The 13,040-nt window shown below is 37.6% G+C and overlaps 1 protein-coding gene across 2 annotated transcripts; it reads left to right on the plus strand.

Moving 5' to 3' along the window:
• The first annotated feature begins 11 nt into the window (after nucleotides 1-11).
• CWC15 (CWC15 spliceosome associated protein homolog) lies at nucleotides 12-11,012 on the plus strand. 2 transcript variants are annotated; one of them, XM_032295729.1, is made up of 7 exons: nucleotides 12-145; nucleotides 1,472-1,610; nucleotides 2,115-2,227; nucleotides 2,538-2,626; nucleotides 3,516-3,623; nucleotides 7,531-7,649; nucleotides 10,110-11,012. In XM_032295729.1, the coding sequence occupies exons 2-7, from the start codon at nucleotides 1,480-1,482 to the stop codon at nucleotides 10,237-10,239; spliced, it is 690 nt and encodes a 229-aa protein (XP_032151620.1). In that variant the 5' UTR covers nucleotides 12-145; nucleotides 1,472-1,479; the 3' UTR covers nucleotides 10,240-11,012. The 2 variants fall into 2 exon arrangements, with proteins under 2 accessions (XP_032151620.1, XP_032151622.1); XM_032295731.1 differs by having other exon boundaries at nucleotides 87-185.
• The last annotated feature ends 2,028 nt before the right edge of the window (nucleotides 11,013-13,040 follow it).

Consider the following 13,040-nt stretch of genomic DNA (forward strand, 5'->3'; position numbering starts at 1 on the left):
TTGGTTGTTACCTCCTCCTCTGAAGCGCTTGGGTTTTGCTTCCGGGTCGTAGGCGCTAGCCCTGAGCGCAAAGGTTCTTGGGAGTCAAGCGTAGTAATGGCTTCTGTATGATCTTCGGAGCCTGCTGCATCGGACCTCGGCCAAGGTGAGCGGCAGGAGGATAACAGATTATCTTCTTTATCCCGGTAGGACGAGAAAGGGCAGTTGGGGTCGGAGTTGGTGGCAGAGTGCTGAGCGCGGGCGGCGGAGGCCCTGAAGCAGCCCGCTAGGGGCGGAACCGAGTGCCTGTCAGGCGCGTCCGGAGCTCTCGGCCTGCAGTTGAGATCGCAGCGTAAAGGCAGCTCGCCTACCGCTTAAAGGGAGCCTTAGGTCCACCCTTCACTACCCCTCGCATCCCTGTAGTGCTAGGCACGGGTGAAGAGGCAGCGAGTTTCTGGTTAAAGCGAAAGACTAGCTTTCCGGAGGCCGGAGTGATAATTCTGTTGGTGTGTGGGAAGGGGCGGTGCCCCCAGCGCCAGATAACCCTGTTTCTTCTTTGAATACCTGCTTCTACCATTTTTGGAAATCAAGAGAAATAGCCCTCCCGCAAAAAAAAAAAAAAAAAAAAAAAAAAAGAAAACGAAAAAAATCCTCCCAATTCGCCCACCCTCCCACACACTTACTTTTCCGACACCTACAGGGTTTTAGTAACTAAATCTGTATACAGTATTCTTGTGACTGCGCCAAGCAGAAAATAACTTAAGGAATGGGTCCCTGGTTTTTGGTATTAGAATCCTCTGGGGTGAGGTTCTTGTTTTTTTGAACAGTCTTTAAATTACAACCCACAAAAGATCTGATTTATAATATGATGCCTGTTGTAGAAGAAAATTGGATCAACAAAAGGTTTAAGAATTTTTTTTCTATGTAACTGTCATTGAAGTTTAACACACTTTTCTCTAGGGCACTTAGTCACTTCGTCAGTGATTTTTTAAAAATTGTTTTTGGCTTTTGTTTCTATTAGTCTATTTGCTATTGTGTGAAGTTTAGATAAAATGCAAACCTTAGAGACTGATGGAGTAAGGTTGAGCTGAGAATTTTTAAAACTCAGATATGACAGTGCTGTATTTTACAAAGGTTTTGACATGTTGTGTCATAATTCTTACAGTAATCCTAGGAGGAATATCTCCATTCCGCAGATGACAGAAAGTTAAGCTAGGTGACTTCCTGAGGCCCACACAGTCAGAAGAAGAATGGGGATGCAAACTCAGATCTTCATGACAATTTTTTGTACTAAAACATGCCTGGGAAGCCATATTTCTTCTACTGCCTAAGCCTCATAATTTATTTTCTTGAAAACTTTTGTTTAAGAAGATTAAGCAAGTTTTGGGGAATGAGTTTTAGAAATTATTTCACCAGTATGGATATTGATTAATACTCTGTAAAATGAGAGTTCGTAATGTTGGAAATAACTTGATACTATTTTTCCTCAAAGCATAAAAGATGACAACTGCAGCCAGGCCAACCTTTGAACCTGCAAGGGGTGGAAGAGGAAAAGGAGAAGGTGATTTGAGCCAACTTTCAAAGCAGTATTCAAGCAGAGACCTACCTTCTCATACAAAGATAAAATACAGGTAATAAGACTTTTTTGTTGTTGTTTGCAAAACAAGACCAAATCTGTTAAATGACATGGTCATGATATAGTCGTATGTTTGAGTTATGTTACTTACCTATTTTCATAGGCATAGAATGCAATAGGATGTTAAACACTAAAATTTTGCTCTATGATTTTAAAATGCAAAATTCCTACTAACCAGGAATTTTGATATGTAGATAGAACAATAAATAAATGATACTGTCTCAGAGAGACTATGCACAATCAGCACCAGTCAATATATTTTAAATGTTACTGTTCTGAGTTGATATAATACTAATTAAAGATATTTTAATCAGTGTAAAGCCTTATTATAGGAAAATATGTGATTGAATTTGGATTTCTTGAAATATTGGGAACATCACAAGAGTGGCTATTAGTAACCCTCAGATTAGCTTATGATCTTGTCTACTTCCCTTTTTTATGCTTGAAATTGTGTGTGTATGTGCTTAAGTAACATTTTTGCCCTGGCTTTTTACTTTAGACAAACTACTCAGGATGCCCCTGAAGAGGTTCGTAACCGTGACTTCAGGAGAGAGTTGGAAGAAAGAGAGAGAGCTGCTGCAAGAGAGAAAAATAGGGATCGTCCAACCCGAGGTACCAACACTATCCCAGACGTTTGTCTCATAAAATTATCTTGTTGATAGTTTTTCTTTCATGTAGCAACTGGAAAATGTTAACCATTTGTTTGCTTTTACAGCTTGATGTGAGCTGTAATACTTTCTTAAGTCATTAGAGATGATAATAACAAACATTTACCAAAAGCATATTTGCCAGGCACTATGGATATGATTTCTGTTGTCATAAATGCTTTTAATGTGGGCTCTTTGTGCCCACAGGTCCCTAAAACATTTTAAGAAATGCAGTATTTGTTTTACTAAGTTAAATGATTTTTGTTTCCACCTAGAACATACAACCTCCTCTTCAGTGTCAAAAAAGCCACGGTTAGACCAGATTCCTGCTGCCAACCTTGATGCAGATGACCCTCTAACAGACGTATGTTTTGTTTCCTCCTTTCATCTCTATCTAATAATTGATTTACCATGTTTTTCTAAAATACTTGTTGTGCTTTTGGCTTTAAGAAGTGACCTGTATTTATGTTTACTTACTATTATTCAGATATAGCCCCAACCTCAGTGCTAAACTTTATAGTTGATTTTAAAACAAAAAGTATTATTTTGTAGTAAGGACTTTAAGAGCAAGTTTGATCTCTAGAGAACCAAAAATGGAAGGAACTTATTAAAGGATATGCTTTCCCCCAAAATAATACCCTGTACTAAACTACTGCACTACTGCTGGGTTTCATATCTCTACAGGGCACTCTTCACACTGGGCTCTCTATGAACAGTGCCCTCTAGAGTTGTACCCTGCGGCCTTTTTACATTAGATATGATGCCCCCTCCGTTAAGTGCAAGACACTTAATGGTTCCCTCTGTGCTTAGGGAGGGAAGTAATCTAAGCAAAAGGTTTTTAAGGACTAGCACATCAGTTAATGTTAAAATCCTGTGGGACCTTAGACCCTATAATTAATTTGCAGTTTTCTACATATAGGACAGTGAAAAAACCTGAAGTGGCATCCAGTGAGTAATATCTAACTATTTATACACATCAGCAGTTAATTCTAGAGTTAAATGATAGAGTTACTCATAATAGTTTAAAACAGGAAACCTAATTTCAAGTGAAATTTAATGATAATTCATTTGAAATTTTTTTTTCTGAGAATTTAGCACACTTTTTTGCACTTTTGATTACTTGCTAGCTTAAAGTTGTTTTGAGCTACATACAATTGTTTTGAGTCTCTTAGGGTGATAAACTGTACATATGTACCATGTTTTGGTAATGTATATTTTCTGTCTAATCTTACGGACTCTCACTGTTCTTTTAGGAGGAAGATGAAGATTTTGAAGAGGAAAGTGATGATGATGATACTGCAGCTCTTCTTGCAGAACTGGAAAAAATTAAAAAAGAAAGAGCTGAAGAGCAGGCCAGAAAGGTAAAACCAAAGTTTTAAATATTTACATCTCTCTATCTTCTCATATATACTAAAGTAGCAAATTTTTTAAAATATAAGTAATATCTTCTTATATTGGAAATTTCCCTTGCCATGTCTAAATATTTAGCACTTGTAGATCTATAAATCTTATTATTTGTATGACATCCTAGGTATCCTGGTTATGTAAAAAATTCTTTCCAAATAGTTCAAATACATTGAGTAATATTCACCAGCTTGCTAGTCATTTACTTGTTTATTCGTTTGTTCAGCATTTACTTGATGGTTGTTAATTGACAGGAGAATCAAAGATGATCAAGATATAGTCATGGTCTGCAAAGATTATCTCTCTGTTTGTCTCCTGCCTAGGTACTATTAAGGCAATCTGTCAACAGATTTCATAAAACCTGTGTCAAGCTATCTAACTTCTCTGAGCCTCCACAGCTTCTCGGTCTCTCCATTTATACAATATGAGGAAAAAATATAAAACTCAAAGATAGTTAAAACTTTGAATTACCCAGAGTGATATTAAGAGGTAAAACTGAAGTGGCAAGAACAAGTCAGAGCATTAGAGATTGGCAGAATAATGCTGTTGGAGTCTCAATTTTTTCTAAAGGACAGGAGGAGCCAGTTGATTTCAGCAGGAGATTGATAAAATTGGATATGTATTTTATAAAGATTACTCTGGCAAAAATATGAGGATGAATTGGAAAAAACTGAGTTAGGAGGCTGTTCCAGTGATCTTCCCATGCAATTAAGAGACTCTCAGCTTGTATGATAGGAGTTGGAATTGAGATAAGTAATTAGATGCTGATAGAGCTATCAGGGAGGTCAAAGTGGGAAGGGGAGCAGGGAAAAATAAAAAATAAAAGGAGGTTGGTCAGGTGCAGTGGCTCAAACCTGTAATCTCAGCACTTTGGGAGGCCAAGGCGGAAGGATCCTTAGGTCAGGAGATCAAGACCATCCTGGCCAACGTGGTGAAACCCCATCTCTGCTAAAATACAAAAAGTTAAGCGGGTGTGGTGGTGCCTGCCTGTAATCTCAGCTACTCAGGAGGCTGAGGCAGGGGAATCGCTTGAACCCAGGAGGCGGTGGTTGCCGTGAGCTGAGATCACGCCACTGCACTCCAGCCTGGCAACAGAGCAAGACTCTGTCTCAACAAAATAAATAACTAAAAAAATAAAGGAGATTGAGTTGATAGATAAAGTAACTGACCGATTGCAGCAGCAGAGAGGACTCTCAGCTTCTAGGTAGACATTGCTGCCATACATCACTACAGGGAATGCAAAAGAATTGGCATATTTAAGCAGAAAGAAGAGATGGTTGATGAGTTCTGTTTGAACATATTGAATTTGACACATTGTGAGACATTCGAGTAGGAATGTCTGCTCCTGTTTTCAGCCAGAGCAGCATAGCTTTTTTATAGACTTGTGTGGAAGATTTTATTTGAGGCAAGAATTGTTCTATTTTTAAAAAAGAAGAAAGAAAAGATACTACATGGTCAATACCAGGGATCTAGGGAAGTAGAGTTCGTGTGAATCAGGAGGGCCAGGTCAGAATTCAAAAAAGAGATAGAATTTGGGATAGACTTTGAAGACTTAGAATTCAGATTGGAAAAAGAAAAGTATTTTAAAATACAATTTTCATCAAAGTTTTTTGGAAGAGAGCATAATTTCTATAATAGCTTATAGTTTTTACGTCCAGTTTTTAAAAGTCAAAGAATTATAAAAAACATTCCCAGTCCCACTTGCACACCACTAGAGGGCAATTGTTCCAAATTATTTTAGCTTGCCTAATATTTCTGGATACATAAAGAGAGGAACAATTTAAATGCTTTTCGTTGACCTTGAGGAAGGATAAACATTTTTAGATAGAAGGCCTTGCAGTTTTGTGTTTCATCTAATTTTTGTATTAAAATGTGTTGGTATTTCTTGGGGTTGAATGATAGTTTTGTTTCTTTTATCCCTGTTTCCCTTTCTATTGGCTGGTTTTTCCATGCCCCAAATTAAGATTTTCCAACCATTTAGCCTTTGTCAAGGATCAGCACACTTTCTGTAAAGGGCCAGATAGTAAATATTTTAGGCTGGCTGGTCATGGAGCCTCTGTCGCACCTACTCACCTCCACTGTTACAGCATAAAAGCAGCCAGAGTACATAAATGAGCAGTTGTGGCAATGTTCCAATAAAATATTTACAACGGGGTAGTTAGGATTTGACATACATGCCATCTGATGACTAGCCTGTATTTATGAAACATAGTATGCCTGCTGTTCGAATATAGAATTTATGCCTTTTCCCAGTGCTATGTGTGGCAATCATTCAGTAACTCCAGAGGAAATGATATTCCAAACATAAAAATGTTTGCGACCTTTATATGTCATACACATTATAAGTTTGGCTATATTGTATACTTAGCTCCTATTTTTCTAGTATTTCAGATAAATATCTTTTCCCTTTAAGCATCAGTATAATTTCTTAAAAATAAATATATAGCATTTAGAAAACTGTCTATTCTTAATCTATGATGGATAGTTACTGATTTTAAGTTCTGAGCAATGGCCTAAAGGAATTTTCTTGTTTATTTCATTAAAAGTTAGATCTTCTCACCTCCCATTTTCATTTTTATTTTTCATCATAAAAAAGTCATGGTGTGGACCATGACTTCCACACCATCTCTTTTTCCTTGATCTATTAAGTCATCAATTTCTGTCATCCCCCAAACACAGCAAAACGGGATTTATATTTGGCTTAAGATAACATGTTAGCAGGTAGATCTAGAAGTGATAGCTAAGGGTTTTCGACATTTTATATTCCAAATTCTGAGACGAAAACTCAGGGTAATTGTCTTTGAAGAAGTTGATGCTAAAATGAAAGTGAAGAAAGACAGTGTTGTAACAGATAAAGGATGGGAGGTATAAAAATAGAAACTCAGGCTAGGCACCTGGCTCACGCCTACAATTGCAGCACTTTGGGAGGCTGAGGCGAGTGGATCATGAGGTCCGGAGTTTAAGACCAGGCTGGCCAACATGGTGAAACCCCATCTCTCCTAAAAATATAAAAATTAGCCAGGCATGGTGGCATGTGCCTGTAATCCCAGCTACTCGGAAGGCTGAGGCAGGAGAATTGCTTGAACCGTGGAGGCAAGGTTGCAGTGAGCCGAGATCATGCCACTGCACTCCAGCCTGAGCAACAGAGCAAGACTCCGTCTCAAAAAAGAAATAATAATAATAATAATAATAAGTCAATAAGAACAAAATGTGTCAACCTAGGGTAAATTAGTAGAAATTCATATTAGCTGTATATAATTTTGTACATGGTAGTTTGTCCTATTTTAGGAGTTACTTTCTCATTAATAACTTGTCACCAAACCTAGAGTTGTACTTTTACATTATTAATGTAATTCAAAATAAGATTATTTATGTTATTAATGTAATTCAAAATAAGATTAAATTAAATTTATTACAGTTATGTATGACCCTTTAAAATTGAGGTAATGGTTTTGCTAAATGTGTCTTTTTGATATGTAATATGTTCTTAAATTATTAGACTGTGCTAATTGATAAACGTTTAAAATTTAAAGCAATTAATTTTACATTACTTCAAGAAAGAAAATAGATTTAAATATGGATTTCTAGCATTTCACAGTTGGAAGAGACTAATTACTGTATGATGTCAAGCATGAAATATTTATAATAAAAATGCCAAATTATTTTATTTTGATGAGGGAGACTTTTCTAGTATGTCTTAAAAACAAAAACAAAATCTGCCTTGATGCTTTTCTTGCTGTAAAATCCTAATGATTTTTTTTTTCAGTGAGCTCATATAAAAAAATTTTTTTTAAAAAAATTGAAAAATAGAAAATAAGTGAATATTAAAATAAGTGAATATTAATCTTCCTTTATCATTGATAGGAACAAGAACAAAAAGCTGAAGAAGAGAGGATTCGTATGGAAAACATTCTGAGCGGAAACCCTCTCCTTAATCTCACTGGCCCATCCCAGCCTCAGGCCAACTTCAAAGTTAAAAGAAGGTACTATACAGTAATGGAGTAACGGAGTGTGTGTGTGTGTGTGTGTGTGTGTGTGTGTGAGAGTATGTGTATCTGTACACACAGTCATGCAGTTTAAAAGTTGGATAAGAAGGTACTATACAGGAACAGTGTGTGTGTGTATCTATATATATCAGGGTGTGTATATGTGTGTGTATCTATACACACAGGCATGCAGATTTTAAGTTGGATGGTTAGGTGCATTATCTAAAGCTTCTAAAAGTCCACCATCCACTGAACTCTTCTCTGTTCTATTTGAAATAATGAATAGAACAGAGTGCTAGAAATAAAGGCGTGAGTCACGGCGCCCAGCCTGGTGGTTATTTTATATGCATCTGTCAAGGAAACATTGCTTAACTTTTAAGCCATATTTGTTATTTTTCACCACCTCTACTGCTATTATCTGCCATCTGGAGTGATGCAGTACCACTACTTGCTCTCCCCTCTCAAATGATGTAGTACCACTACTTGCTCCTCCCGCAGGAATAAGGCAGTACCACTACCTGCTCTCTCCCTCTGGAGTGAGGCATTACCTCACTGACCACTCTCCCCTCTGGCATGATGCAGTACCACTGACTGTTCTCCCTTCTGGCGTGATCCATTACCGTTCATTCCTGCTCTCCCCTCTGGAGTGATGCAGTATCACTACCTGCTCTCCTCTCTGGCATGATGCCATGCCACTGATACAGTTCCAATTACTCCAAGCTGGAGACAGTAGATGTGGAAGTTGTCGGCTCAGATAAACTTTTTAAAGCTGTGAGACAGGATGAAATCACTTAGGGAAGGGTATAGCTAGAGAGAAGTCAAAACTGAGCCTGGTATAATGTTTAGAGGTTAGGTAGATTATTAGTTACCAATACCTGTTCTAATCATCTACCCAACCTCTAAACATTATACAGGTGCCTAATAAATGTTGATTGAATGAATTTTGAATGACAAAGTCTAGGCTGACAGGGAGCAGCCATTTGGGAAGGGAGGAGAACTAAAAGAAGTGAAGCATAGTGTTTCAGGAGGTGATGAGTGATCATCGAGGACAAATACTAATGTCAGGAAAGAGCATTTTGGTGTTGGGAAGGAGGGACAAAAATCCTGTTTGAAGTGAGTTGAGGAGAGACTGGATACAGAAAAAAGTGTACTGGTTTTATATAAAAATTAAGCTGTATAGTTTGTTCTGCCTTTTTTGAATGCAAATTGGAGATAGAAACCTGTCTTATATCCCAGTCATATTGATCTGCTCAGCTTCTTATGCTTCTGTGTACTAAATCAGTGATGACTTTATTGCACTGTTTTCCAAAGGTGCCCACCACTTTCATTGCTCATTTCCCACGTGCAGTTTCTCCTGGCATATAACCACATGCATGCACAAATACACATGTTATATGGGCTTATGTTTTATATATATATCTGTGAGGGTATCTGTATTATGTATACGGGCTTATGTTTTATATGCTAGATGATACTCTGAAATCTGCTTTTCCTTTTCTTTTTTGAGACGGAGTCTCGCTCTGTCACCCAGGCTGGAGTACGGTGTCATGGTCTCGGCTCACTGCAACCTCCGCCTCCTCGGTTCAGGCAGTTCTCCTGCCTCAGCCTCCCAGGTAGCTGGGACTACAGGCGTGTGCTACCATACCCGGCTAATTTTTTGTATTTTTAGTAGAGAAGGGGTTTCACTGTTAGCCAGTATAGTCTCGATCTCCTGACCTTATGATTCACCCTGCTCGGCTCCCAAAGTGCTGGGATTACAGGCATGAGCATGAGCTACCGTGCCCAGCCATGATTTTTATTTTCTGTAACACATGTATTTTGTAACTTACAGGTGTTGTGTTTTGTTTTTGTTTTTGTTTTCATGCTTATATGTTACAGAATCCAACCAGAGTTCTGCCCTGAGTTCTTCAGCTGGTACTTCTCCGTGGTTAATGTACATGTGGGCCATATCTGAGCCTTAATTATTATACCCCAATGGTTCCTTCTCTTGTTGGCCTATGATGTGAATACTACGGTAGATGATTACTAAACATTAACTGATAAAAGAGGAATATCTACAGTCCTTAAAACCACATAATCTAAACTACATTAAGTTGATTGGCTACTATCATCTACAGATGCCTGTACCAATATTAGAGTAGTCCTAGGTGCTGCCTTTTTATATTAGAACTAAAAATATTAAATATTTATGCAATTAAAATCTATTTTTATTTTTTTAACTCAAAAGTTTCTTTTACTGGAGAAATAAGAATCTTTTACATGTTCTAAGTAGGATTCTTGCTATAATAAAGCAAGATTATATGTTAAGGATTACTTTATTATTTTGAGTGTAATTACTGCATCAAATGATACACATGTTGCGGGTCTTTCTGTGTAATGACTAAGCCTTGCAGTGCACATATTCTTGTCTCCTGATGCAAACATTTTAAGACGTTCGGTTTTCCTTTTCTTCCTCAGGTGGGATGATGATGTTGTCTTCAAGAACTGTGCAAAAGGTGTAGATGACCAGAAGAAAGACAAAAGATTTGTAAATGACACACTGCGATCTGAATTTCACAAAAAGTTTATGGAGAAATATATTAAGTAGTACAGTTTTATGTGCTTAATTAAAGACTGTAAAACGTAAAGGATCATTCTGACCTTTTTGGCTGAGTTTTTTTCTTTTCCCCTGTCTAAATTGTGTGTAGGCTTCCCTAATTTTAAACTCCTTTTTCTTTAGTGATACCTTACTTGATAATGGACTTGGGAATAGGTTTAACCCAGTTTGCATTTTCTCAATGTTTCCAGTACTACTTTTCCTTGGGAAAAGCAAATCTGCCTGTAATAAATATTTTTAATCTAAATAACCAAATCTGTGTGCCCGACTTTTTGTTGGAATTTATGCTACTGCTAATACATTGCATCATTTCTTTTGAAAAGAAAAATTACCTTTGTGTATTGTGGTTGTGCATTAACTTGCCCCTTTCCCCCTTGTTTCTCTCTCATTGATTTCAGATCAGTTAATTCATAATATTTTCTCTGCATTTTTTAGAGTATGATGAAAGATGAGACAGATTACATTTTGGACAAGAAAATAGTGTGGAGGAGTGTTATCAACAGTAAATACCCAAGCGTGTGTCTGGGAGAACATTGGGCATTGCTCACTTCTGCAGGCACTTGTTTTTTTTTTTTCTCTTGGCCCAAGAGGAGAGCTCTATAAGCATTCTATTAAAGTATATGGTACTCACTTGTGTTCTCCTGGATACTCAACTGCTATATTTCTTTGGAAAGAGATTGAATATGCACACTGACATGCATTCAGTGCACAGCCCGAGAAAGCTTCAAATCAAACCATATGTAAAGTAAAACCTTTGGAAATAATGTGTTGTTATCTTGAAGAATATATCTGTGGGAAGTGAGAGGAAGAGTTGAGCTATACTAAAAGCAATATTTCTGGAAATAAAGTTTTTGTGAACCTAGGCTGTGATTTGACAGGGCCACTTTTGATAGAAAATTTGAGACCAGAAATTGAACCTTCTACAGATAGAGACCCATTCATAGGCTTCCCCAGCCATGAATGACACTGAGTTTCCTAAGGCTAAAAATAGAAGTTTTAAAGCAAAATAATGTGTTACTATTTATTTAAAACCTTATTTCCTTATTAAATGAAAAGTTCCACGTTCCCAGTGGAAGTTTGGACATTGGTTTTATCTATCCTACGTCGGGAGTAGAGCTGGAAATGGAACCCAGGTCTGGATTCCACATTTATGTTTTACATTTTTTTGAGCTTTTAAACAACATTTTGAATATTTCAGCTAGTGTTTTTAAGAGTTTTTAGTATTAAAAACCTTTTTATCTACCTTTACAACTTAGAAAATGAATTTATACGTGGTGAAACCCCATCTCTACTAAAAATACAAAATTTGCTGGGCATGGTGGTGCATGTCTGTAATCCCAGCTCCTCAGGAGGCTGAGGCCGGAGAATTGTTTGAACACAGGAGGCAGAGGTTGCAGTGGGCCAAGATTGCACCATTGCACTCCAGCCTGGGCTGCAGGAGTGAAACTCCATCTCAAAAAATAATAACAAAATTTTAAAAAAATGAATTTACATTTGTTTTTGGTTAGCTTCATAGCAACTTTAGGTAGGAAGTGCTGTGTTATTCAAAGTTGAAAATGAAGTTCAAGCCAAGTAACTTGTTTAGGATTAATATATGATGAGTCAGTATGAGCACTTCCCAATTACATAAAAATATCCTTATCTATGTGATGGGCATTATCAGACTTCTAAAACTGTAGTTCTTGGAATTGTTCTTTTCTTTTTAACATCTCAAGAGCCAGGGGTCTGACAAATGCACTGTTGCTCCAGGGTCCACTTATTTCAGATTCCCTATTTGAGCCTGAAAAGTTTCAGGAAGAATCAGTAAAGCTGATTTCATTGACTTCTTTCTTCCTTTCCCTGTGGTTTCTCAATGTAAACCATCCTATAACCTGAGTCAGACCCAGGAGATACATAAATGTGTTGCTAGGTTTCTGATTTCCAGCACAAGTAACAGCATATTTAGCTAAAATGCCTTGCATACTCCTTCTAAAATACCTCTTGTTGGAGTGGTTGTGGAATCTGTCTCATCCCTTCAAAAGCTGATGCTGATTGTAAAGAGAGGTCTTTGAAGCCAGGAGGACCTGGTGTGAAGCCCAGCTGTGCAACATCAAGCTTTAGTAGAACATTTATTGGCCAGGTGTGGTGGCTCACGTCTGTAATCCTGGCACTTTGGGAGACCAAGGTGGACAGATCACTTGAGGTCAGGAGTTTGAGACCAGCCTGGCCAACATGGTGAAACCCCGTCTCTACTAAAAATACAAAAAAAAAAAAAAAAAAATAGCCAGGTGTGGTGATGAGCACCTGTAATCCCAGCTACTGAGACTGAGGCAGGAGAATCGCTTGAACCCAGGAGGCAAAGGTTGCAGTGAGCCGAGATGATGCCCCTGCACTCCAGCCTGGGCAACAGAGTGAGACTCCATCTCAAAACAACAACAACAACAAAAAAAACCCCTGATGTTTATTGAATGCTCAAGAACTGCATTTGTACTTTATTCATCTAATTGACACCAATCCCTGTAAGGTAGGCGGCATTATTTTCCCCATTTTATAGATAGGAAACTGACATTTGTAAGAAGTTTAAAAACAAGCAAAGTCAAAAACCCATAAGGGAGGTGGGCCAAGACTGAAACCTAGAACTCTATTCTAAGCCCATCCTCTTTATTGCTTTACTTGACTGCTTTCTTTGTGTTAATGAGCTCTTCTGTTTGCTCTCCTGTGGAACAATAGTAACAGGACAATTGAGGGATTTTTGTGAGGATTAAATAATAACAAGGTTTAAATATCTGGCAGGCACATAGAGTAAACTTCGT

This window comes from Sapajus apella, unplaced genomic scaffold (assembly GCF_009761245.1).
Source record: "Sapajus apella isolate SASKATOON/1434 unplaced genomic scaffold, GSC_monkey_1.0 scaffold34, whole genome shotgun sequence".
NCBI classification, from domain to species: Eukaryota; Metazoa; Chordata; class Mammalia; order Primates; family Cebidae; genus Sapajus; species Sapajus apella.

What these genes read in the sequence shown, in the direction of transcription:
- CWC15 (XM_032295729.1), top strand. Translation starts at nt 1,480, where the DNA reads ATGACAACTGCAGCCAGGCCAACCTTTGAACCTGCAAGGGGTGGAAGA. An exon ending in CATACAAAGATAAAATACAG is followed by an intron (nt 1,611 to 2,114) that starts GTAATAAGACTT and finishes TTTTTACTTTAG; the next exon opens with ACAAACTACTCAGGATGCCC. An exon ending in CTGAAGAGCAGGCCAGAAAG is followed by an intron (nt 3,624 to 7,530) that starts GTAAAACCAAAG and finishes TATCATTGATAG; the next exon opens with GAACAAGAACAAAAAGCTGA.